This window comes from Ascaphus truei, chromosome 2 (assembly GCF_040206685.1).
Source record: "Ascaphus truei isolate aAscTru1 chromosome 2, aAscTru1.hap1, whole genome shotgun sequence".
In the NCBI taxonomy this organism is placed as follows: Eukaryota; Metazoa; Chordata; class Amphibia; order Anura; family Ascaphidae; genus Ascaphus; species Ascaphus truei.
The window spans coordinates 155,610,815-155,637,355 of NC_134484.1; the positions used below are offsets into that span (position 1 = coordinate 155,610,815).

The following is a 26,541-nucleotide window of genomic DNA, read 5'->3' on the forward strand; positions in this document are numbered from 1 at the left end:
CGTTGCTAGCCTCGCAATTGAGAAAACTCTGGTACAAGACATGGGCACCAGTCAATAAATGAGAATAATACAGTGTAGCACCGCAATGTTCCTCTCATTTATTGGCTCAACCAGGATTATGTGGTTGTCATTTTTATTTCCCAAACAGTGCTGGGACAGCAGAGGTCTATAACGTATGAACAATACAGTAGGAAGGATAATATATAAAAAGAAGATAATGTAGGGAAAAAGGTTAACAGAGATCCATCCATTCTGGTGTGACAGATTAAGAAGTTCCTTCATACAGCATATGTTACCCAAATTCATTGATCAAACAAATTAGAACATTCAAAACTGGAAACAAAGAAACTTTTCAACTCCAAGCATGTACTGTACTGCACTCTATTGCCCTGTGCAAGACTTCTGTAATTGCTCAGCAGCAAAGAGGTCATATCAAACTGGATATACAATTTGTTTGAGCCAAAAAGAACCCTTGTAAATCATTGCGATTACTGTAATAGTTATTTCAAAAAGGAAAATAGTTTGTTTTGAAAGAAAGCACTAGTGTAATTTTTTCACTGCCAGCAATATTTGTTTAATTGATTGTATAATTATGCTGATCCCATTTGAATTATTTTCTTCACAGGTGTTTGATTTTTCATTGACACTTTTTAGGGATATCGGCCTAAAGAGCTCATAAATAAAATGTCAAATAGTTAATCATGCAGCAATTTTCTACTCAGTAAAGTCAGCACTGTTGACCCCTTTGCTGCTGAGGTGACCTTCAATAAAGTGCAGCCTAACCAAACCTGAGAGAGATTGAGCTACAATACAACTCTTCAGTATCGTAGAACTGACTGCAAATCATTTGTTTCCATCGCATGGCAGGTTACTTGGCAACCAACTACTGTAATGAATTCTGTTGACATATCTTGCAGTCTGTTATACGGCATAAATTGTGCAGATGGCACAACTTCATCTTGTTCAATGTACACATCAAACTAGAGGTTTACTAGATGTTAAACTAGAAACGACTGCAAGTTTTAATTAAGCTCTTGTTGTGACATTGGGCAAGTCACATTTTCTCGCTGTGCATCGGGCGCCAAAATAAGATTCTCAGTAATTCTAGGCAGGGGCTTGTATATTATTATAATGGAATATCATCTGAAAAAAGACTGGCCCGGATCATTATTATGGTGCCAGAGTTAGTTGGCAGGTTGGCACTCATTCTCATCTACATTTTATGTTCCGCTAATCAGATGCACAATACAGCATACTGTTTAAGCATAATGTTTGTTTAATAGTGACAATCCAGCTTTCCTCAATTATATATATATATATATATATTTTTTTTTAAAGAGTTATAGGATTGAAACAGGGGTTCTCCACAGTCAAATTGCGTTAATTTTAGCTCTGGGGACCCCCAAATTTCCGAGATACTTACCTCCGTATGGGGGTGCTGGTAGCAGCTCCAGCTGGGCTACGTGGGGCCATCGAAATGGCAGATATAAAGCCCCCGCGTCACGCAGGCCAATAGGAAGCCATGACGTCATCCCTAGAAGCTTCCTGGCTCCCGTGACTGGGATATTTAAACCTGTGAAGCTGCTACCGGCACACACTACGGAGGTAAATATCTCAGGGAGAAGGTCCCCGGAGCTGAAATTAACGTGGCTCAGCTCTGGAGAACCCTGCTTCCCACCTAGGGGTGGAAACTATTTTTTTCTGGGGCATCTGCTCCTTTAAGTCATAGAGCAGTTCCTGTAAGAATATAAAGCCAAGTAGAAGAGCTCTGTGCTAAAAGGATTTGGCATTTTTAATTTACACACGTTGCCAAAGACCATCAAATAGAAATATAAAACCAGGACCTAACGCTGTTAGTTGGCAGGAATGTTTCTAAAACAAATGGGTTAACAGTGCTATGCAAAACAATCGATTTGAAAACAACTCACTTGGAGTGATATATATATATATATTTTTTTTTTAAACAATTGCATGCCTGGGACACTACTTTGCTCTGCAGGAAAATGCAGAAAGACTCTCAATGCAAGCATTAAAACAGTGATATTATTTCAATTTGCAACATTAATATCAGAGACAAAATGCACGTAAAACGGCACTCTAACTTTGGCAGATGTTCATTCCTGTTCCCTTCGGTTTTATAAGGATCTGTGATTCATCTGCACACAGCAGCAGTCCAGAGTTGTAGGTCCCCATTTGGCACCAGCTGGGTTAGCTGGCTTTACTTTCCTGTATTCATTGTAAGGCTTCAAAAGTTAATGCATCAAATTTACTGTGTGGAAGCCAAGATAACTGTAATGAACCTCTTCCATTCCGCGTGGATAGATGAACTTAATTTTTGACACAGCATTCATTAGAGGTTAATTACCATTAGGAAACATATCAACCATGAGAAATCCCATTAAGTGAAAACGAGAACAGCAGGCATCAGAAGCGAGGCCACTCTACCAATAGATTTGCCGTTAGACGGTGCTGCATTCTAGATCTATCTTGCACTCTTTAGCAGCATGCATTTAACTATTACAGTTAAAAGGAGTCATTTCCATGCTATAATTAACAACAATTTGTACTTTTAAGTCCTAATAAAGTTATCGGGTTTTTCGGATTTTACTATAGAACTGCTACATAATGCAGACACAATAAATCATTCTCTGTCTTATAATCTAATTGAGGGGCTGTGAGATATTTGGATATGCCAAGGGTAAAATCTCACATATAATAAAGAGTACTTCTTGTTGACGCAATACATATGACAGCATTCAACTGCATCAAATGTAGTACACTTCACAAAAAGTTTTTCACATCTGAGCCACGTTGTTAACCAGGCACGTTTACCACTCTCTATAGTAGAAGGAGAATGTGTTATAATATGTGTAATTTATACCCTCTCTAACATCTTGCTGGCACTTCCTAAATCAAAAGCTGGCACATGGCATACAGTTAAAACAAAATACATTGACGCACTGCTGCTAAGAGGCACACTTTGCTTGAAAATAGCCTTCATATATCACCCCCACAAGTTTGCGGTCTGTAGCTTTGCTGAGTGAACTGAACCGAGACATGATTTTTAATAATCAAGGGCATGGCATAACATATGTTATTAAATAGAAAGAGAAGAAATTACGCAAGATTCTACATTTAGGTTACATTGGTACCGATAATTAACTTACTGTAGTTTGTTTTATGTCTAATTTCTTTTTTAACAATGCTATTAAGATATTACATTTAAGAATTATTTTAACTGATTTGTCTGGACACAAGCTTTCAGCACAATACAGAATAAAAATACATCCCTTTCCATCAGGAGAATTTTTTGGTCAGGTGGCGAGTACAGACCGAATTCCCAGATCTAAGTGGGGTACAGGTATTTTAATAATAAAATACTAGCTAATTAGATTAAAAACAAAAAAAAGGGGCAGTATTTGATTTAATGCATATTGGTGCACGTAAAAAAAAAAAATAATACATATATACACACATATATATATATATATATATATATACACACACACACACACACACACACACACACACACACACACACACACACACACACGTTCCAATCTCAATGGTTCAGGAAACAAGAGAAAGGTGAAATGCCTTTTTAAAAGGCTATGTGGTTTAGTCAGCATATAAATATTCTGGATTTAGAATGCAAGTTGGCACTTACCGATCAGTAACGGAAGTTAAACAGAGCATTAGTGTGTTACAAAACACCATCAGCTCTTTCTGCAGATGCTGCCTCACAGCTGCTTTTGTATCATCCAAATCCTTCTTGTCAGGGTACTCTTTCTGGACAATTAGCTCGAGCAGTGGGCTTGGGTTCTAAAAAAAAAAAAAAAAAAAGTGATATTTCAAATGATGCTTTACGATTATCTGTTAACAGCTATATTTCATAGTAATAGTAGTTACTCAGGGCTGTAACTCTGACATCAGTACATCTTACACAAACACCTAAAATTAATGATAGGCATCTGTGAATTAGAGGGTGATAAACACAACTTGGTCATAAACCACAAGATCAATGCAATTAACAACAGTAAAATCATCTGTTCATATATCAGAGTAGTTCACATCTCTTTAACAGACAATAAAAACAGGGAGCCTTTGTAAGCATGCTTTTGTGTAGAGAATGAAATGATTAGATGTGCACAAACAGGCATCTCTTTTAAAGGAAAAGAGAACTTGCAAAGTAAAAGGCACCTACTGGCACAAGAGAGTCCACCTAAGATTGTATGTGTGTGATCGGGGGGGGAGGGGGGCGAGCAGAGGAGGGGTTGCCCTTTAACCATCAACTAGTTCTATGTAGCGCTACCTTACGCTGTTAATCAGGTCTGCAATACTTTGAATTGTGTGGGGCTGCCCCTGTTCCCTTTCACTGCTTTAGTAACAGGTTGGAAAAGAACCACATAAAGAATGGACACTTAATTGCTCTTAAAAGTGGATAAAGCTGGAACGGGGAATTTGGAATCAGCAGCTCTGAGGACTGAAGGTCCAAATAGTGTTTTTTGCTTTTTCGTCTAAACAAGAAAGTCTAAAGCCTATAAGCGGATACAAAGTCACTTTAGAATGCACTAAGTTGCTTGCGTGCGTGTCTATGTATATTTTAATGCTCAAGAACAGAAAGCAGATAAAGCGAATAAAGTAGAAGTAAAATAAATACAATGAAATGTAGGCACGGAACTCAGTAAGTCATTGAAGATTAACACCTTCACCAAGAGAGAATTCCAAGACTTTAAGGAGACGCGCGGAAGACAAACTATGTGACCGTTAAGGGAAAAGGAGATAATGTAATACACTTTAAAACATTAGATATATGACAATCATCACAGTGAAAACTCGAGTGATATAAACCACCTAGAGAACAAATACCAATTGAACTATTAAAAGGGAAATGTATAAAAAATGTAAACGAAGACTGATACCTCAAGACACAAAAAAGTCAGAAGTAGATTTTTAAATTGCCATGAAATAGACTAGTAATCAGAGTGACTAAAGGATAGGAATATAGCTCAGAATATGCTAACGTAGCTTTAATTACCAGAGGTAATAGAAATGTATTGTGATTTCCCGCCTATTTTGCAGTCAATAACTTTCTGCTATGATTATTAAACGAACTCAAAAACTAAGTCGTTTGCATACAGTACATATTGTTTGTACCCATCAATGTTTAAATGCATTCATGTGAAAGGAAATAAAGCACAGGCCGGATTAATGGTATGTGATGATGGTGAGCCAGCAATCTAACATTTTCTGATTACCTACAATGTCCGTCCTGCTGCGGTTGTTGCTTTTTTTAATGTAATCTATTGAGACCTGGAGACATGGCTGAAGCAGCTTCAGTCCTCCCACCACAACTGCATTGGCAGGTGAACAAAATAAATGTATACGCTTTATAGCTACATTATCTTTATTGGCCATTGATGTTAACGCTGCATCATCTGTTAGGAGCAGCAATTGAAACTCTCCAAGGTACTGTTCTTACTTGTTTAAGCAGCAGCTCTAGTATCCATTTGAGATCTTCTGAATCAGAGCCTCCCTTCTGTACTCTTAGCATCTTGTTTAGGAAACTTATCACATCTGCCAGTAGCTTTTCATCTTCAGGACATGCTGGATGAACCAGCAAAAACCTGAAGGAGAGAGAGAACAAATGTTAACCTTTCTGTGCCTGCGACACTCAAGTCTCCAACTGCTCAGCTTATACTTTAAACCTGCAGGAGGTCAATCTTCAGAAGAAGCGTGTGTAAAATAAAATATACACACAGCTCTCCTTACATATTTAAGGCCTCCAGTATTTGAGCTTCTAACAACCTTTTCTCAGCAAATCTCCTCTCTCTCCCACGAAACCCCCCTCCCACCCACCAAAGCACAGAAAAAAATAAATGGACTCAAGAGTTTTCATTACTGGTTATAAAATCAAGCAACTCCACAAAATACTGTACAATGAAAAAATATAATACAGTATTGTGAATATAGTTCATAATGTTAATGGTGATTTCAACTTTATCTTATACAATAAATGATGAGTGAAAGACGGAATAGTGTTCAGTCTCATACAGTACATAAAAAGAACAACCAGTTTGAAATGATTATTAAACATAGCATTTATATTATACTAGTACAGATATGACCCATTCGAGTTTACAAGTGTGCAAGAAGAATATAGCAGGTAATTAGTTATGTTGTGGCTAAGATAAAACGTGTTCAAAATGGAAATGTTTGTTCATGCCTAAATCACAAAGCAAACAAGATAAGAGCACAACCTTCCCATTAGCTTTCCTGCACCAAACCGTTTAATCATCATACATGTCTGTGCATTTGTTATGCATATTCAAACAGTACTAGAAATTGTGCACCTAGTCTCACCTGCTCAAAGCAGTATGCCAAGGCAGGCACTTCAAGGAAGACATGTTGCAGTCGGTGAGGCAGTTTAATGCCAGTCTGTCATTTAGCAGATAAAAATTCATCCTAGCAACAGCAGAACGAACTTCCCCATGAGACACAGCCTGAAAGACAGAATCCAGGCAATCTTGCAGTCCACTGGCTGAGTGTGTCATCTTCAATGTCAGAACTTCTTCTGGGGATAACTTTAACGTATCTAAAAAACTTGTTCGGAGATGAAAAAAAATAATAATCTCAATTTGAACTAGTACAAGCACAAATGAGTACTAAAGTAACAATCTTAAAACAAGACTTACAGTATTTCTTCACCTTAAAGTTGACAATCAACCACCACACCATATTTAAAAGATAATTATATTTGCAACAAAACACTCCTAAATGCATTTGTCTATCAAAATGAGATAATCACTAGGTATCACAAATGTGTAGTCTGTTTGATTTATTGGTATGTTGGACTGGCGCTTTAAGCACATTTTTTTGCTGTGAGACTGTTTACTTAGCAATGCGGTTGCATATTAATGACAGAAATTCTACATTTTAAATATATTCTAATTATTGGTTTTGCACAATCGTGGTGCCATTTTAAGAAACCGCTAGAATAATTGAAAGTGGAACAGAGTCCAGTCTAATGTTAATCCCAGCATTTTCTGACTTACTTTTCTGTTTCTTGTCCTTGATTTGCTATTTTTAAAAGGAAATGATCAATTCCCTGGTGCCAGGAAAGATTCCAAGCTATCTTAAGCATATCTGATACTGGCTTGAAGGTTAACCACTCAGAAGATAAAGGAGAGACTGTAATGTAAGCACTGACTGCATGATGAGCACTGACTCGCACAGGGAGGTGGAATCTATAAGAAAAGAAAATTTATGTTGAATGGCTTGTGTAAACATATATAGGTGTATTGTGGTTAAGCTATTAATACAGAGTAGAATATATATATATATATATATATATATATATATATATATATATATATATATATATACATACACACACACACACACACACACACACACACACACACACACACACACACACACATATTAAAATGCTACTAACATTTCAGCTCTTTTCTCACAGTCCCTCAAATAGAAAAGCATCAGTAAATGAAAGAATATAGGGTCATATTTACGAAGCAACTTATTTAGTAAGACTGCTTAGTAAATATGGCCCTAGCGTCATTTGCTATCATTGTGTCCCCATTCACACCATTTTATGTGCACCGTAAAGTGGGAGTGATCAAAACAAAGCATCCTTATAGAACATATTTGCAAAGTTTAAACCTGAGCATGTATTTATTTTCCTTGACACAAACTGTGTCAGAAAGGTCTCTCAATGGAGCAAATCGATTTCAGAGGGTGTATAATCACAAGAACATACATTATAATAATAATAATATAATTGCTTGTTCTTGTATAGCACTGCTAGTTGTACATAGCGCTTTACAGAGACATTTTGCAGACACAGGACCCTGCCCCATGGAGTTTACAATCTATGTTTTTGGTGCCCGAGGCATAGGAAGATCAAGTGACTTGCCCAAGGTCACAAGGAGCCGACACCAGGAATTGAGCCAGAGGCACTTTACTCACTGAGCCGATCCTTCTCCTTATCTTATGCAAAATGTATTTGTAGACTGAAGATGACTAAAGGTTCAAATGGGCCTTTATGCAGGTAACAAGGGCTGCTGCTAACTTCCTTTCTAGCAACCCAAATCCTTACTGAGAACATCAGTATAAAGGCAATGTACAACCCAGGAAACCAAGGCATTACAGCGCCAACCCTAAATCAATGTCGCTCAAAATAAAGTTATTATATTAAATAACAACTTAAATATTCTCTCTGCTAAATTATATGTTTCAGTGACCTTTGGTGCATGTGCAATGCAATTTGACTCATTCAAATGAGACACTTTTAAGAATCAGGAAGACAAATACAATAAAGGGAAAAAAAATCATTTTTATTTTGAACATCAAAAGTAGAAACAGGTTTTGTCATTCTGCTTTATATCTTAAACAATCAATGTTATTATTATTACGTAGCACAATTTAATTTACTGATTCACTTACCGTCTGACCACTGTAACAGGCAGACCAAAAAGGGGTGGGGAGCAAGTGGATACATTTTCTGACCTTTAAAAAAATAAAAAAAGTGTGATACATACAAACATACTGTTATACGACTCAGTGTTAGAGGAGCCCAAAATCCAGGGTTCTGAAATGTGTAACCATTCTCCCCAGTGCTGACGAGGTCATTTACAAATATGTAATCTAAATATGTAAGATTAGTTTTACAGAACTATCTTCTTACGCTTTTATCTGGAGCTTGTTCCATGTATCTGATATCATTTCAGTGACATCTCATCTATGGCCAAAAGGTCAATGTAAGAATGGTACACATTCATGCAGACTAAATGTAAGAAATGGGATAAAGCAAAGAGAAACAAAAATATCATTATCATTTTACATTTTTCTGCTGTGTTGCAAGCCTGATATGCAATTGTAGGCTGCATAAGGGTCTTTAATCCGGAGTATTTTCTCTTTCCAAGCTGGTTTTATTTTAAATATTGGATAATAAAAGGTATGTTTTAAATCTGCATTATGGCTGTATTTCATGAATACATATTATCTTGCTAATGGGACAATCACTGTATATATCATTACTATGCTATGGAGTGCACTGAAACAAAAAAGGATTGCTTTTGTTCTCTCAGCTTTATCCCATTTGTTAAAATATTAAATCCCCTGGTAGCACACATTAGCAACACGAATTCACAATGATGTCTCAATAATACCAACGAGACAGTTGAAGCATCCCCCTTATTTTTGTGAGCCTTACAATGTATACCTTATTTAGGATCACATCATAAGGTATGATGTGCAGTATGGTCAGTTCACCATGCAAACAAATCCCTTAGTTTTGGTTATTCAATATAGGTCGTTTCTGACATCACCTCTCTGGAATCAAGCATAGATTCAACACATTTTAGGCCACACTTATGAAGCAATGCCAAGTTGTAAGGTATATTTGGGTATAGCACCGTTTACATAATATGGTCCTTCATGCAATATGGGTTAGGAGGTCAAAAGTTCAGATAAACCGTACTGCTCAGCATCTCTGTAGATAGTATCTTTAAAGGGTAATTGCTAGAGCCCAAGATGTACATTTTTATATATTGACATTTCATTTAAAAGAACGCTACACATTTGCAAAACTAAGCGCCTATTTTCAAGGCCATAAAGATGAGCAGCAATTAATACATTAGCACTTTACATTTCAATTATTTATACTGTAAGCTGTTTAAATACTGTACATGTATTAAGAAAATTAAATGTATTTTACCATGTATCTATTCTGGATATTTCATCAAACAGCAACAGACATAATAAGGCTGCAGCTTCAACCAGTACAGCACCATCTTCTTGCAACAGCAAGGATACTGAAAAACAACACATCCAATACCATTTAACGGCAATATCTCAGAATATTGTACAGCACAGTCAACATGTTTATTTCAAGTTATTCTCATGTATAGTCCCTAGACACAACCTAACACATGTATTAGGGATTACGGATAAAGATAGATGAATGGCCGCAAAGAAAAACAGCTGTAGCCATCCAAACATGAACTGTAAGTGTGCAGTTGCTTTGTAACGTGATGTAGGACTCGCTAGCTATAAAGGGGATAAACGTGCACAGTGAACAGAAAGCAAAAAAAACAAATGCTAAATGCTGTATGAAACAAAAATAAAGTCTATAAGATGTAGCTCCTTAAAGAGGTTTGAACATGGCGGTTTTATCCAATGATGTCAGCACATTATCGTTATTTTGTGAAATCATACCGAACTATTAACGTAAACACATTTTGTGCAGGTCCACCTAAATCATGTAAGTGTTAGTCAATACTACACAACTAGTTTATTGACAAAAATACATAGGATTTTGAAGGTAATGCTGCTTTAAGGTATTGGAGAAGTGTGGAAGGAGTTCAGTGCTGTAACCCAACACAAACCAAGTTAATTGGGTGCCTCAATTAAATGAAAATCCATTTATTTCAATCTTGCACTGTGATACATACTGTACTTTTAGTTAACATTGCTCCTTCTAGTAGAAGTAGAACAAAAAGACATATCACTTGGAAAGGTAAAGATGCAAAGCAGAACTTCCTATGCCAGCTCTCTAATTGGAGCAAGGAAATCGTCTGGATTACCTATGGTACATTCATAGAACCACTGTACCCTCTTGACACAGATTAATACAGATGTAGTAGACGTTATTGCACAGCAATGCGAAAAACTGAGTTTAGTTTGCAAAGTCACATGGTGGTGGATTTGGTGCAATACCGGTCATTTAATTTGCATTGCAAATCACACAAAAACAATAACAAATCACACAATAATTAGTTAAAACTCACACCAGCAATAATACATAATCATGTGATAATGGGTGCAATAAAGTCCTAGTAAACCTATTTAAGAAGTCACTTCACAGGGAATACAATCCAGATTTCACGATTTAATAATTTAAAGTGATTTATGACTCCAATGCCCACTAGCTGAAGCCTCCAAGTTTTCTAGACCAAATCCTGCATACACATTACACAGCAATAAGGAGAAGACTACAGACTGTAGATGTAGGATAAATCACATTCAATAGTCTACAAGCCTTAGAGTACAGAGGCCTGAAGAATTTAAATAAGTACTGTAGGATGCCCAGACAACTGTAATGCACAGAGCAGGCTCTACACCGCAGAGGTTTTTCAGTGTGCACAGAATCACTAACATGGCTTTGCATAAACTAGTACCTTTAAAGCTGCAATCCACTCCAGAAGCGTACGCGTTTAATTTATATGTCGTTAGGACCTTGCCCCCTGAGCTTGCCTTGCTCATACAAAATAAAAAGAATTTTAGTGTTAAAAATCCACATGCTAATTACATTAATCTTGAACTCTAGCATCTGAGGTTATTATAGTATCCTTAAGACCCACTAGGCTCTGGGGAAAGCTCCATTTAAACCTTCCAGACATTTCAAATGTTTAGATCTTAACATTAACATCAGATAAAAAATAAACCACGTTGTGAATGTCAAGAAAAGGTCTCTTAAAAGAATTTACTAAACAGAGAAAAGGTAATCCCAGTTGTGAGCACTCATACTTCAAAAATATGAATACATATGAGGGATTTAAACATTTACTTTTAATAGGCAAGTTTAGAAAAAGTTGGAGAACACAATAAACGATGCTGGTATTTCTGATTTCCAATATTTTTGCTGTGATAGAAAAAACAGGCAACACTTTGTATCTTGACACCATTTCTTTAAGATACAGGAGTGACTTATTACAAAGATTACCTATCAATTAGAACTTATGTCTACCCTTTAGAGACTCATTCCAACGAATAATACACTATATTTCCACCTCTACCTATAGCTGGATTAGTAAGGTTATCTACAGAAGTGGTTAATCAGGCAAGAGGCGATCTTATGGAGATCACGGAGACTAATTGACGATGCTATAAATTTCTCCCTACCACCACTCGGGGGTAATTACTTTGCCTTGAGAAAGTGTCTGTACACGTGAAGCGCATGCGTTGGCAATATTGGGTGATAGCCTATGATATCTCAGGGGTTTGTAGAAAGCATTAGGGTGTCCACATTATGCCATGGCCCCCTTTTGCTTTTAACTCACTCGAGCATCCATGCCAATCGAGACAGCTTTATTATAGTCATAGATGTCCTCTTACCTTTTCTAGCTGTAGATATCCGTACTGTCTTGACATAAGTGCAATTGACACACTGATAGTACCAAGCATTACTCAGCGTTAGGGACATAGAAACACACTCTTAAGTCGCAGTGGACACGGATTGCTTAGAGTTAAGATGACACAACACTATCAAGACACGGACATCTTCCTGCGCTCGACACAGATCTAGATAGATAGATATAGTACCTCCTAGGTTTACGTGACTTCCTTAGAACGACTACCGTACATTTACTTTGATTGCTTTGTGTATCTCCCGATGTAATAACTAGAGACTGCTACTTTACAGCAATTACAGATCCCTGATGAATTGCTACATTGTTTCTGCTACAGACTGTCCTTGTTACATAAACCTACGTAGTACTTACTACTGGCTACACTTACTGGTCACTGACCCTGTTCCATACACCTATTATAAGCCAAAGTAAGATATTGATGATTTATTGATCTTACGTCCTAGCCACATAGATTTACACTGTAGTTGTACAAGTGACATTTTATGATACTACCTTATGACCACAGCAGGTCACATAATATGCCACAGTTTGTATTTTACTCGCTAGGGGGATTTATTTACCCCTCTATATTTAGGGCACTACTTGTTATTCCACTAGTGCTCCTGACGCGTTACTTTGTGCATATCGGGGGACTTGCTGTTTCATACTGCATGGTTCACTTGGTCACACCGTGGTGGTGTTTTTATCTAGCGTCGTTTATTGTGATCTCCAACTTTTTCTAAACTTACCTATTAAAAGTAATTTTTTAAAGCCTTCATATTTTTGAGGTATGCATGCCAACAACTGAAATGACTTTTTCTCTGTTCAGTATATTCTATGTACCGATTCCAGAGGAGCACCTACTCACCTACTTCACTGAGGCTGAGCAAGGGTTCCCTATTATGTATGCCCTTAAAAGAATTACAAGAAATAATACGCAAAAAATAAGTGATCCATGTGGACTGCTGCTTTAATATTGATATGGAAGTGCCTAGAGCTTGAAGACCAGAGTTGCATACAACTAAAAAGGACTGTATACAGTTGTATCTACCTAACAATATGGAACACAGACCCAATTAACTTCAGGAAGTTCTGCCTATCCAAACTTTAGATTCATTTTATACCATCTCCAATGACAGAAACAAAAAATATACTGATTCGTTCCCTGCATGAAAGCAAATTTAAACCATTAAAAAAAAAAACTCTGCAATTATAGACAAAAGGAATAATTATTTCAGCGCCACTTAATTTTAGGATTTCATTGTTCACTAGGAACAATTTGAAGAGGAAGAGAAGGACGAGAAGGAAGAGAAGAACAATGTAGTCTTAGTTTAATATCTGGGGCACTTCTTGAGAACATAAACATGTTTAAGTTATTTACAAAACTATGTTTTGTTTTCCACCCCATATACTTACACCACAAAAAAACTGAATTATATCTGCTTAATGTTAACATTAAGCAAATGCTTAGAAAATCTTTGAAACCTTTATAAGTGAAAGCTACCTCTGAGCAATGTGAGGAGGAAAGACAGATCCTGTGCCAACGACAAGCGCAATACAGGATCAGCATACACCATTTTCCGTAAGAGCGTCAAGCATGGCAAGACTATACACTCGAAGACCTGTAGAGGCAAACACAAAAGACAAATGGCTATTTAAACTTCTCATTCTGGAATGCTTCTGTATAACACGCACAATCAGACTCTTCCCTACCATACATTTAAAAGTTCCTTAAAAACGCACTTTTTCAAAGAGACATATCTAACACTTTTTAGTTTCATCATAGAAGTGCACGTCTCAACTCCACTCCTTTTAGATTGTAAGCTCCTTGGGGCAGGGAACACCTCCCTATTGCCTCAGTTTGTCTTAACATATACAATATGTATTCTTGACAATATTATTATCCGCCCTTCCACATTGTACTGCGCTACAGAATATGTTGGCGCCATACCAGAATCAATAATAGTAATAATAATAGTAAATCCTAAACCCTTAATATAAGTGAAGTATATATTTATACCTGCTCTATTTTTATAGCAGAGAAGGTTAAGGATTAAAATGGCTATTGCAGAAGTGGAAATTAAGCCAAATGCCTAATATAGATGGAGTAAATCTCTGCGTTGGCTATTAAAATAAATCTACTTTAAGAAGTCACATTTAACTTGTTTGAAGGCATTTGATGACAGTATCTTTCATGTTTTTTTTTTAAACAAAAAATATTCATATTGCAGTCTTGTAATTCAAAAGTTAAATGATGTGTTCTGTTTGCTTTCATGGTCCTTAAACAATATGCTCCTTTAGTTTATTTACAGTAATATACATGGAATTGTGCACAAAATATTACCCCCTTCATGAAGCTGGGGGGTAGACAGTAGGAGATACACGCAACAAAAACACCAAGCATACCAGGTAGGACTGCAACCTATACTACAACTAAGGTGGAGATTAAAGTTGTCACGCGACGGAGCGCATGGCGTCGTGTGCGCGCCGGTCGCCCGAGCAATGGGTGCACTAAGGCTGGAGGCGATGGGGAGGCGTGACGGACGTGTCACCAGGCTGGTTCGCCTTCATTGGCTGAACAGCTCATGTCACGCGGGCGTCGCGCGAAAAAACAAAATCATTTGTATTTTCAAAAATCTGCCCATGATCGCTCTTTAGTACGCCTGCGCTCACAATGGCCGGTCCGATAGAGCTGCTGCACTTTGTTCGCGCAGCACGCGAAATCGCACACGCCATTGCAATCACTATAATCACAGCCTAACCACTAATTCTCCACAGACAAATATCATTCAATTTGTAGATAAGAGTGAAACTTTTATTGCAAACCCTGACATCTGGTGGCTACCACAATGGTGACCACCGATTGTCTCTCATTGGTTGTGAAATAAATAAAATTTCAGACCATAGAGTTGCCTACAAATTATGATTTTTCTCTCTGCGTTAAGGGCACAAGATCAGGTTAGTTAAAACAAAATGAATGCAAACGTTAATTTCACTTCTTCCTCCCCGTTTTAATACTATTTTGGGTACACTGTGTAAGATAAGGTAATTATAATTTTCAGGGAAAGATGTTTGAAGGATAAGCAGTTGCTCTTGGTCCTCCAGTTACATTGTCAAGTAAACCACAAATAGGTGATCAGAAAATATAAAGCTTAAGAATCAAACAGAATAAATTATTTGGTAGAGGCAAATGATTGAAGGAGGGCCAAGTTGTAAAAACCTCCTTTTTTATTTTTTATTACAGTCAACAGGGTTTATATCATTGTACTAACCTTGCCATCTCGGTGCACACATTCATATAAAACATGACGGATTTTCTCCACAACTCCGAGTTCTTTTACAACATTGTGCATAGTAGTATCTAAAAAGTTAAGAAAATATCGGCACTGCGTTATCAATACAAAAAAGCAGCACTGTTTTTATTTTATCTAACCAATAAACAACATCCCACAATTATCAATGGACCATGAGGACAATGGCCAATGACAATGACCAATGGACAATGAGGAGCATAGACAGCTTCTTCCATATAGTCTAAAAGAAAATGCAAACATAATACAGTAGCAATTGCTTGCATGAGTAGCAGTCACGTGCGTAATTATCAATACCATGGGAAGCTAGGACACCGTGCAAGGTCACATATTGTTACAGAGCAGCACTAAGGTGATAAAAAAGTTCAATCACACAAAGCCGACCAAAAACTTACTTAAGTAAAGAATTCAACATGCAAATTTGCTTCCCTAAGCAAATCTAACAATAATAAAATCAAATCTGTTGCTACCATTTCTCCCAGATCTTAGCTCACATGTCTATAAACTAACTTGCAAAAAGGCAAATTTTGTTAAAAACAAAGGCATACATCACCCAGTTGCAGCTTTTAAAAAACACATCACCATCCTTAATACAGTTTGTTACCAAGAGGGATTGTCCCTACAACTAATAACAATCCATTTTGTGTTAATTAAAATAAAACAAGTCTCAGCAACCTCATATTAACAATTTTCTTGGAAATGTTAAAAATCAACAGTGTACCATCTTCTTAGGTCAAAAAATATAATTTGGGATTAACTGCTATTTATCCTTTTTCTGCAGAATAACTAGCTGACTATTCTCTAGCAAATATAAAATAAACAGATTTAACTTTCTAGTGATCTTACCTTGCGTTATTACTGCTAGCTGTTCAGCTGCAGATTTCCGTACTGCTAGGTCCACGGTTTCTGAGGTAAAGATCTCAGACACTTTCCTGACCGTTTCCGCCTAATAGGTCAATGTAAAAATTATTTAGTGGAGGAAAAATCTTGTAAATTCTATTACGAACTGTGAATCCTTTTCACTTCAGAAGACAAAATGCCTTGAAGCGCAAAGGCAGCAGCTAACAATGTGTTAACGTTGGTCTCTACCAAATATTACATCACGTGCATTCAGAAAACACAGGTCTGTTTTGTAGAACCTGAATTTTATTAATTTCTGAAATGTCAAAAATGACAAAGCACTCCAGGAGTTTAGTTCCCAATAAGTAATTGAATCCGATGATGAGTAAGTGCCTCAAGTTCAATTTTGCTCCAGTGTTTGCTTAGTGGACAGTAACTGAATCCTGTGTGTGCCTCAATGTCTTTAGCAGTTTTGCTAGCCCTACGAGGGGTTCACTTTCCTTGTATACAGTACTTGTGGGCCACCAAAGACCTTCTGCTGAGAGAAATATGCAACAAAAAGAAAAAAACTTGATGGCGCACAAAACGTTTTTCAGATTTAAATAGTGATGTGACAATTAATATTATAAACATCTGATTTCTCCCCATTGTGCACTTTTGATATTTCAAGTGCCATTTTGAATAGAAAAACAAAAGTCTTGAAAATTAAAATATAAAATAAAAAATGAATACTTTATCCCAGTTTGACACACAAATTTCAAGTGTTCACCTTAAAAAAGGATTTGACATTATCATCCAGCTTTAAGTCAATGGGTTGCTCTATGATAAACAAGTTGACAGCATTGGACAGAATACTTCCTTGCAGCAGAGGACGCTTCAGGTTTGATTCTTCTTCGTCCAGGAGGTTGATTGCTAAGCATTTCAACGCTAATGAGCGGACCCTACAGAAACCAAACCATAACATTAGATGAAAAATTGCACAGACACAACATACTGTGGCTTATCTGTAGCTCATCACAGAGTAAATCAGCGCTGGGCTCAAACAGCCTGAAGTGGCCTGTGGTAACTTTCATCGAGATCAGCATTACTAACACAGACGTTTTGAATATGAGCAATTTATGATGATCGGATTGATTAAAAAACAAAAAAATCCCTGTAGACTGGCTATCTGCTCTATTTGCACGTAGCTAGTCTACTTGTGCTACTTAAATACACTAGCTATTTACAGTTATCACAAAAAAACACATAAGAAAACATTAAGAAAACAACTTAGTGTAATCAGTTTGAAGTTACTCAATAAAAGGAGCTGATTAATCAGCCATCATTACTTAGTGTTTATCATATTGTCTAATGACACCAATTGTACTGTATTTGTAAAAAGAAATTAAAGATGTAATTCCACTGAGATGCATAGTGAATAATGGCAGTGATATATTTCAATCGTAAAAGGGACAATGATAAGGGACATATTTATTCACATAGGGTAGCGGAGGGATAAAAACTATAAAAACCAACACTAAATGTCATGTTACAATATTTCCAAACATTACGCCTAAAATTCTAACAATGGAATATGTCATTGTTAAAGAAATGATGGTACTGCACAGAAAGCTCTATTGAAGAAGTCAGTGGGGCTTTTCATGCCCATATTTACTTAGCTTTGCTATGCCATAAGAAATCTTCCTGAGGCAGAAGATACTTAATGACCCATTCAAATGTCTTCCTGAGAAGGAATACTACTATTCAGTATGGACCTACGTCCATTACTTGGTATGATTTGACTTAATTATTTTATTGATCTTTTGCAGACACATTTAGTAAACCATTTAGACTGCAGTTTGTCATACGCCACATGCACACTGAATTTGATCTATTAACACTGCCATTAGTTCAACTTAGTCTAAGATGAGACTGCACACTTAAAAGAATGAAAAGCTGTATAAATGGAAAACAGATCGTTGTACACACGTAAAGCGGAGGTGTTTTTTCTTCTTCTTTTTTTTTTTAACCGAGTGTGACTTACAGTATCATCACAGGACATTAGCAATATATTGCATCAAATAGTTAATAGGAGTGATTAATAGCAAACACTTTCAGAAAATTGGATCTCCGTGTTGACTGCACTGGTCATTCTGCTGTTTTTAAATAACTATGTTTTAGGGGATCAAGTTCTTCCATGACGTTTAAATGTCAGAACTACTCCGTCGCTGGTCAATAGTTGGTATACCATGACAATTGATGTGCCCAGTGATTGGCATCCATGCGGCAAATGTAGCAACATTGTCATTTGCTTGTCTGCAAGACTACCTTGCTAGTTGCCCCTTTAAACAACCAATCCCACCAACAGCCAGAGAATAAAGATGTCAGGTTTAAGAAGAAAAAAACAACCACACCTAAAAAAACAGTAAATTATTATTAGATTATGTAATCAACTGAAATTCTAAACAAGCTAACCAAATTTCCATTCAATTTTAACAACTGATGAATAATGTTTACGCACGCCTGTTTTTTGGCAAGTAGAAGTCGTAGAGCAGCTCTCAGCCTCGTAGTTTTAGGTAGGATTCCTTCCCCTTTCTCAGATGTTTCACTTAATCTTAGGATACAGTTACCAAGTACTTCCTCTGTGTCTGCAAAACCCTAAGAGGAAAGTAAAAGAAGTTAGCAATTAAATTTTTTGCTACAAATAGTCTCTAACACTTTACATAGCTTAATGTTGCCTTTATTGCAGAACTCTCTGTGTATCTTATACTATATTAGTGAAAGCACTGTATGTTTGCCTGCCTGGATGTCCGGTGTCCCTAGCGGCAATCTCATTGGTCCCTTGGGCCGCCCGCCCCCGCACACCTCTCATTGGCCTGAGGCGGAGTGACGGGCCAAAAAAACACACACACACACACACACACACACACACACACACACACAGTGTCACCACACACACACAGTGTCTCACACACACACAGTGACACACACACACACACACAGTGTCACACACAGTGACACACACACACTGTCACACACACACACACACACACACACACACACACACACACACACACACACACACACACACACACACACACACACACACACAGTGTCACACACACAGTGTCACACACACACACACACCTCCCTGAACATCGTGACCCGCGCGCACCTCCTCTCCCCGTGTCTCCCGCGCTTTCACCCCGCCCCCCCCCCCCCGGCGCCGCTACAGTCAGCGGGACACACACTATTATTACCCCTTCAGCGCCCCCCCACCCAGTGTCAGCGGCCGTGCGAGACCCCCCCTCTATATCTCCCACCTCTCCCCCCCCCCACACATATACATGCCCCCCCCTCCCCGGCGCTCACAACTCACCCCCCTCCCCGGCGGGGGAACAGCCAGTGGCCAGGCAGCCTGCCTTGCGGCACCGAGTGCCCAAGATGGCGGCGACCTCACTCGCGGCGGCGGCCGGAAGCCTCCCTGTTTCCCGCGCTTTCAGTCCCCCCCCCCCCGGCGCCGCTACAGTCAGCGGGGGAGCGAGCGCCCGGGACACAGCGGGGGAGCGGCCACAACACGCTGCCTCCCGCCTCAGATCCACGTGGGACCTGCCGGACGGGTGAGTGAGCGGACTTCACCTCCCCTCACCCCCCTTCACCTCCCCTCACCCCCTTCACTCCACTTCCCCTCACTTCCACCCCCCCTTCACCTCCCCTCCACCCCCCCCTTCACCTCCCCTCCACCCCCCCCTTCACCTCCACTCCCCTCCACCCCCCCCCTTCACCTCCCCTCGTGTCAGTGTCTGCCCGATTACCCCCCACCTCCCCTCACCCCCTTCACCTCCCCTCACCCCCTTCACCCCCCCTCACCCACCCCTCACCTCCCCTCACTCCACTTCCCCTCCCTTCCACATCCCCTCCCCTTCCCCTCCCCTTCACCTCCCCTCCACCCCCCTTCACCTGCCCTCCACCCCCCTTCACCTCCCCTCCACCTCCCCGCCACCCCCCTTCACCTCCCCGCCACCCCCCCTTCACCTCCCCGCCACCCCCCCTTCACCTCCCTGCCACCCCCCCCTTCACCTCCCCTCCACCTCCCCTCCACCCCCCTTCACCTCCCCTCCACCTCCCCTCCACCCCCTTCACCTCCCCGCCACCCCCCTTCACCTCCCCGCCACCCCCCCTTCACCTCCCTGCCACCCCCCCCCCTTCACCTCCCCTCCACCTCCCCTCCACCCCCTTCACCTCCCCTCCACCCCCTTCACCTCCCCTCCACCTCCCCTCCACCCCCCCCTCACCTACCCTTCACCTCCACTCCACACCCCCTTCACCTCCCCGCCACCCCCCCCCCTTCACATCCCCGCCACACACCCCCCCTTCACCTCCCCGCCACACACCCCCCCTTCACCACCCCGCCACCCCCCCCTTCACCTCCCCGCCACCCCCCCCCCTTCACCTCCCCGCCACCCCCCCCCCTACCTCCCCGCCACCCCCCCTTCACCTCCCCGCCACCCCCCCCCTTCACCTCCCCGCTACCCCCCCCCCCTACCTCCCCGCCACCCCCCCTTCACCTCCCCGCCACCCCCCCCCTTCACCTCCCCGCCACCCCCCCCCTTCACCTCCCCGCTACCCCCCCCCTTCACCCCCCTCCACCTCCCCTCCACCTCCCCTTCACCTCCTCTACACCCCCCCCTTCACCTCCCCTCCACCCCCCTCCCCGCCACCCCCCCCCCTTCACCTCCCCGCCACCCCCCCCCTTCACCTCCCCGCCACCCCCCCCCCTTCACCTCCCCGCCACCCCCCCCCTTCACCTCCCCGCCACCCCCCCCCCTTCACCTCCCCGCCACCCCCCCTTCACCCCCCCCTCCACCTCCTCTACACCCCCCCCTTCACCTCCCCTCCACACCCCCTTCACCTCCCCTCCACACCACCTTCACCTCCCCTCCACACCCTCCACACCCCCTTCACCTCCCCTCCACCCCCCTTCACCTCCCCTCCACCCCCCTTCACCTCCCCTCCACCCCCCTTCACCTCCCCTTCCCACCGCCTCCCCCCCTTCCCACCGCCTCCCCCCCCCCTTCCCACCGCCTCCCCCCCCCTTCCCACCGCCTCCCCCCCTTCCCCCCGCTTCCCACCGCCTCCCCCCGCTTCCCACCGCCTCCCCCCCCTTCCCACCGCCTCCCCCTCTTCCCACCGCCTCCCCCCCCTTCCCACCGCCCCCCCCCCTTCCCACCGCCTCCACCCCCCCTTCCCACCGCCTCCCCCCCCCTTCCCACCGCCTCCCCCCCCCCTTCCCACCGCCTCCCCCCCCTTCCCACCGCCTCCCCCCCCCCTTCCCACCGCCTCCCCCCCTTCCCACCGCCTCTCCCCTCCCCTTCCCACCGCCTCCCCCCCCTTCCCACCGCCTCCACCCCCCCTTCCCACCGCCTCCACCCCCCCTTCCCACCGCCTCCACCCCCCCTTCCCCTTCCCACCTCCTCCCCATTCACGCCACCTCCCCCCTCCTCCCCCTTCACACCACCTCCCCCCTCCTCCCCCTTCACACCACCTCCCACCTCCCCCCACCCGCCGCACGCATTCAACAGACAACCCACACACTCGACACACACCTGCCGCATCCTGCCCCTACGCAACAATATCACTGACCAGCTGTCACCCGCACTCGCCACACACCCGCCGCCTCACACCCTAGCAGGACCCCAACCCACAGCCAGCACTCACTACCCACGCGCCACCCGTACTGAACACCCATCCGCCGCCTCACACCCTAGCAGGACACACGCCTCACATTTTCACATCACTTATGTCACCAAAATATACATTGTACTGTGGTGTGTTTACAATAAACCATTTTTTTACAACATCGTATTACATTTTCTTCCATCTTTCTTTTCAACATTATTATGAAACCTTTACAACAAATAGTCATCTATTGTTCCATGATTTATAAATAATACTACCTATTACGCATTTACATCCCGGGCAACGCCGGGTCTCTCAGCTAGTAGGTTATAAGTGCAGATAGATGAAAATGGTGATGCAAGTCATTATTCAGTCAAATCTATTACTTCCAATGTACACTTTTTTGTTTAACGAATCGGGAAGACAACCATCCTCTGGACGCAATTTCTCTTAAGGCTAAATTTTCCCCCCATTTAGCCTACGGAAAATAAGGTAGGAAACCAAACTAAACAGGATAATACAGTAGGTATCATTCCCTTCCAGCCCTGAAGGGCCTGATTTTCGGAGCTAGTAAATTTAACATACAGGTGCGCCGACGAGTATTCTAAAACTTGCCTTGGAAAATCTGGGGTTATCACCAACAAGACCCAGGTACATGCTGGGTACATGCTGCAACATTTCTGCAGACTAATGGCCCATCAAATTAACACAGCAGGGGTCTCTGGCAGTACCATTCAGTTTGAATGGGACTGCCAGGGACCCCCGCTGTTAATTCGATGGTCTATTAGTCTGTCTGCAGAAATTTCACTGATATGTTGCAGCATGTACCCAGCATGTACCTGGGTCTGGTTGGTGATTGCCCCAGATTTGTTTTAAAATACTCGTTGGCACTACAAAAAAACCTAATTTACCAAGACCCAATCATTTCTTCAGACCGGAGTCAACTAAAATTGATGGCATGGAATTTGAAAGGCGAATTAGGCCTTTGGGAGGAATGTTCTACAAGTGGTTATTTAATCGCTCCCATTTTTTTCGTTATTGCTGTGGGACATCACACAGTTGTGTGCTGCCATGGAAAGAAGAAGAAACAGAGAATTGTTCTTGCAGATACATATTCTTCTTTCCGTTAGTCCAGTAACAGCAGCACACACATTTCCAATTCATTGAGTGTTTATTTGTGTTATCCTCTGTTGTTCGTTAGTGTATTTTATATATCGCTCAGATTATACTGTCCAGGAAGAAGGGAAGAAACATTATATAGCCACACCTCCAGGAAATCATCCTTCTATCCTACCTAGATGGAGAAGCCAAAACCCACAGTTCTGTGGTGCCGTGTAAAGCAGAAGAAATATACAGTACTTTTTTTTACAATAAGACCTTGCTGTGGCTACAGTGTGTTCCGATTTAAATAGAGTGGATTAAAAAAAAAAAAAAAAAAAAAAAAAAGCTGTGTTTTCCAAACGTGCACTAGAGCTTAGCACTCACGCAGAGTCGTATTGATGCAGTAACACACACCACATATCATTTACCAAGTGTCAGCAATTTTATTTTCATCACATTAAGTTTACATAGATTTGCATACATTTAGAATTGCAGTACAGCCGGGCCCCGCTTTTCGGCGATCCGCCGATACAGCGGTGCCGAGAAGGGGGCCGCCATTTTGCCGCATGCACAGAACGGGCCGGCCGGGGTCGCACATGCGCAGAACAGGCCGGTCCGGGGGTCGCGCATGCGCGGCATGGAGGGGTTTCCTTCTGTCGCACATGCGCAGAACGGCGCATTGCCGGTCTGCGCATGCACACCTAACAAAAATCGCCGGTTCCACTTTCCGACGATTTTCGCTTTACGGCGGGTCCTCAGAACGGAACCCGCTTATTAGTGGGGCCTTACTGTATAAAATGAAGTAAACCAAACTCCATCTATAGTGTTGAGCACTGTTGGCAGTTTTGTTTAGTCTGATTTTTTCCTTTTTTACTTATTCTAGCAAAAATCAGCTTTAAAGTTTTTGAATCAATTTTTTTTATATTACAAAGGAAACACATTAAATAGCTTAATTCCTTTTTGAATTTTTTTTTTAAAGAGCAATGTTTTTATGTTTGAGGTATTAAATCTGAAAATTGCATTTTATGCTGGTTTGTGGGAAATAATCAACCTTACATGACTTAAAATGGAAAAATGGCAATTAGAAAAATATTTATAATTAAAACGGAATTACCAAAATGTACCAAGCAATGCTATTCTTTAAGACGTATGCCAGCGCTGGAAGACACCTTCACTTGAATAGGCGGCGAGATGTCTACAGGTGCTGTTTGATGGCGTAGCCCCACTTAAAAATATGGGTCAACATGTACAGTGTTTGCATGAGACGCATGGTCAAAGAGGACAAGGAAACACACTTGATTTATACATACACATTCAAATAGACCTCACTTGTACAATGTTACAATACCACCAGATATGGTTTAGCTATTAAAGCTCTGCTGTGATTGACAAGCTTTTTTTTTTTTAAAGAGATCCCTTCTTGAGCTTTTCAGTGACGTTATTCTTTGTAAATTCTGATGTTTCGTATTTGAAATATTAGGTGTCCAGTAAACTAAATTGGAGCTCTCAGAGCCCAGAGCAGCCTAAAGGTGAGCATGGTAACCTCAGACACCGTAGATTGAGAAAACATGATTTTTAACATACAGTAATACTAAAAGTACAAAATTGAGCAGCACATGCTCAGGGGTCAAAATACTATTATAGGAGTAAAACTAATAAAAAGGCTTCTTTGCAGTGATTGCTGCTTTAAGAGAGCTGTTTTCCTTTAAACACAAGTGGATCTCAAACATTTCCGAATTTGAAGATTGCCAAATCCCACATATTTTTTTTGTGTGAATAAATCAAAGGGAAAAGTGGAGTAGGGTTTGTTTGAAAAAAATGATTATCCCCACAGAGCACTCGCTTTACTTGTGTATTTGTTTTATTTAAAAAGGATTCCCAATTGTAATTCGATTTTGATTAAAACTGGGAGCTATTAATAATGCAGAGAAGCACGATTCACATGTGTATAAATAAATAATTACAAAACCATGCTGTACTCCCAATAGTCTCTCACTTCATTGGCTGAACTATTAGCACTTCATGCCCAGTGCCACTTTTATTCTTATAAAGTGGCAAGGCAAAGCAGTTCTGTTCTTTGCGAACTGGGGTCCTCCCGGTCAAATTGTTAAGGCAGATAACATAGTTCAAGAGAAAAATAAATACAATGGTGTTGGGGAAACAGGTCACCATTTTAATTGGCAAACTGAATACACAACCAAAAAGATAAAACATGGAGTTACCTGTAAAACTGGAATGACTGGGCAAAGTGCCTCAATAAATTTGTTCCAAGATGATGTTGTCATCACAAGGCGTCCTTGAAGTAAATATGTCAGAATGGCCTTTGCAGCAGAACATATCTGTGTAAAAACATTTTTCAGAAGATATAAAAATGCATTATCAAAATGTATTTATTTTCACTGTCTCTCACTTTACACATTTATGTACGAAGGGGGGCAGGGGTGGACAAGAAACAGATAATGAACTAAATAGAATAGCTAGGAATTGAGAAATAGCAAAGGGACATGGAGGTAGAATGGCAGCAAGAGGGAGTTTGTCAAGCAAGAAGACACCCATATTAAATATAGATAATACTAGAAAACTTCTAAACACTAAATATAAATGGAGTAGAAAGGCAAGAGCAGATAACATAATAATACAGACTAGAAAAAAACTGAAATGCATGCTTGCTAATGCAAGAAGCCTGACAGAAAAAATGGGGGAGCTTGAATTAATAGCTACGAGGGAGCAGTATGATATCACAGGCATTACTGAAACATGGTGGGATGAAATTCATGACAGGGCAGTTAATTTAGAGTGTTATTCCCTTTTTCGGAAGGATCGAGTAAATAGAAGAGGAGGTGGAGTATGTTTATATGTTAAACCTCATCTAAAACCTATTATAAGGGAAGATGGATGTGAAGAGATTGATGAAAATATAAACCACCAAATAGCTGCGAGATAGAGGAAGCCAAACTACTTTTGCAAGTGGAGAAGGCATCAAAAGTAGGTCATGTTTGCATAATAGGTGATTTAAATTATCCAGAAAGACTGGGGCAATGGGATTAGCATTACAACAAAAGACCAAAAACAGAATAAAAAAGCAATGTTCCCATATAACAGATCTTGGCACGTGAGCAATGAATAAAGGATTAGGTAGGCAGTGTAGCATATTCGTCTGGTAGCCTTCCAAACCGTAAGTGTGGAGGTATATCATAAAGACAGTCCAGAAACCGTAGCATATATAAACACTCCAATCATACCTTAATACTGATGAAGGGGATAACGTTGTCACATGGACTCGCTACAGTAGTGCAGTATCCAAAACAAAAATCCCTTGCTCCAAAGATCCTAAGGCTGCGTCCATAGATGGACAGGCAGCGCTGAGGCGTACGGACGCTCAGCGCTGAGCCCCTGCATCCTCAATGAGGATACCTTGAGAGGGGGCTCACGCGAGCGTCCGCAGGCGTGCTCAGGCTTTGGAGTTTTCAGCCGAGCGC

The 26,541-nt window shown here is 41.0% G+C and overlaps 1 protein-coding gene across 5 annotated transcripts in view; it reads right to left on the minus strand.

Moving 5' to 3' along the window:
- Positions 1 to 26,541, minus strand: part of RTTN (rotatin) — a 182,900-nt gene that overhangs the window by 103,346 nt on the left and 53,013 nt on the right. For all 5 annotated transcript variants that reach the window (XM_075585443.1, XM_075585445.1, XM_075585442.1 and 2 more), the window contains 12 exons: positions 25,285 to 25,401; positions 18,804 to 18,940; positions 17,073 to 17,244; positions 16,310 to 16,409; positions 15,425 to 15,513; positions 13,657 to 13,774; positions 9,740 to 9,836; positions 8,467 to 8,529; positions 7,056 to 7,247; positions 6,364 to 6,603; positions 5,483 to 5,627; positions 3,668 to 3,822 (listed from right to left, as the gene is read on the minus strand). In XM_075585443.1, the coding sequence (XP_075441558.1) occupies positions 3,668 to 3,822; positions 5,483 to 5,627; positions 6,364 to 6,603; positions 7,056 to 7,247; positions 8,467 to 8,529; positions 9,740 to 9,836; positions 13,657 to 13,774; positions 15,425 to 15,513; positions 16,310 to 16,409; positions 17,073 to 17,244; positions 18,804 to 18,940; positions 25,285 to 25,401 (1,625 nt within the window). The remainder of the gene's footprint in view (positions 1 to 3,667; positions 3,823 to 5,482; positions 5,628 to 6,363; positions 6,604 to 7,055; positions 7,248 to 8,466; positions 8,530 to 9,739; positions 9,837 to 13,656; positions 13,775 to 15,424; positions 15,514 to 16,309; positions 16,410 to 17,072; positions 17,245 to 18,803; positions 18,941 to 25,284; positions 25,402 to 26,541) is intronic.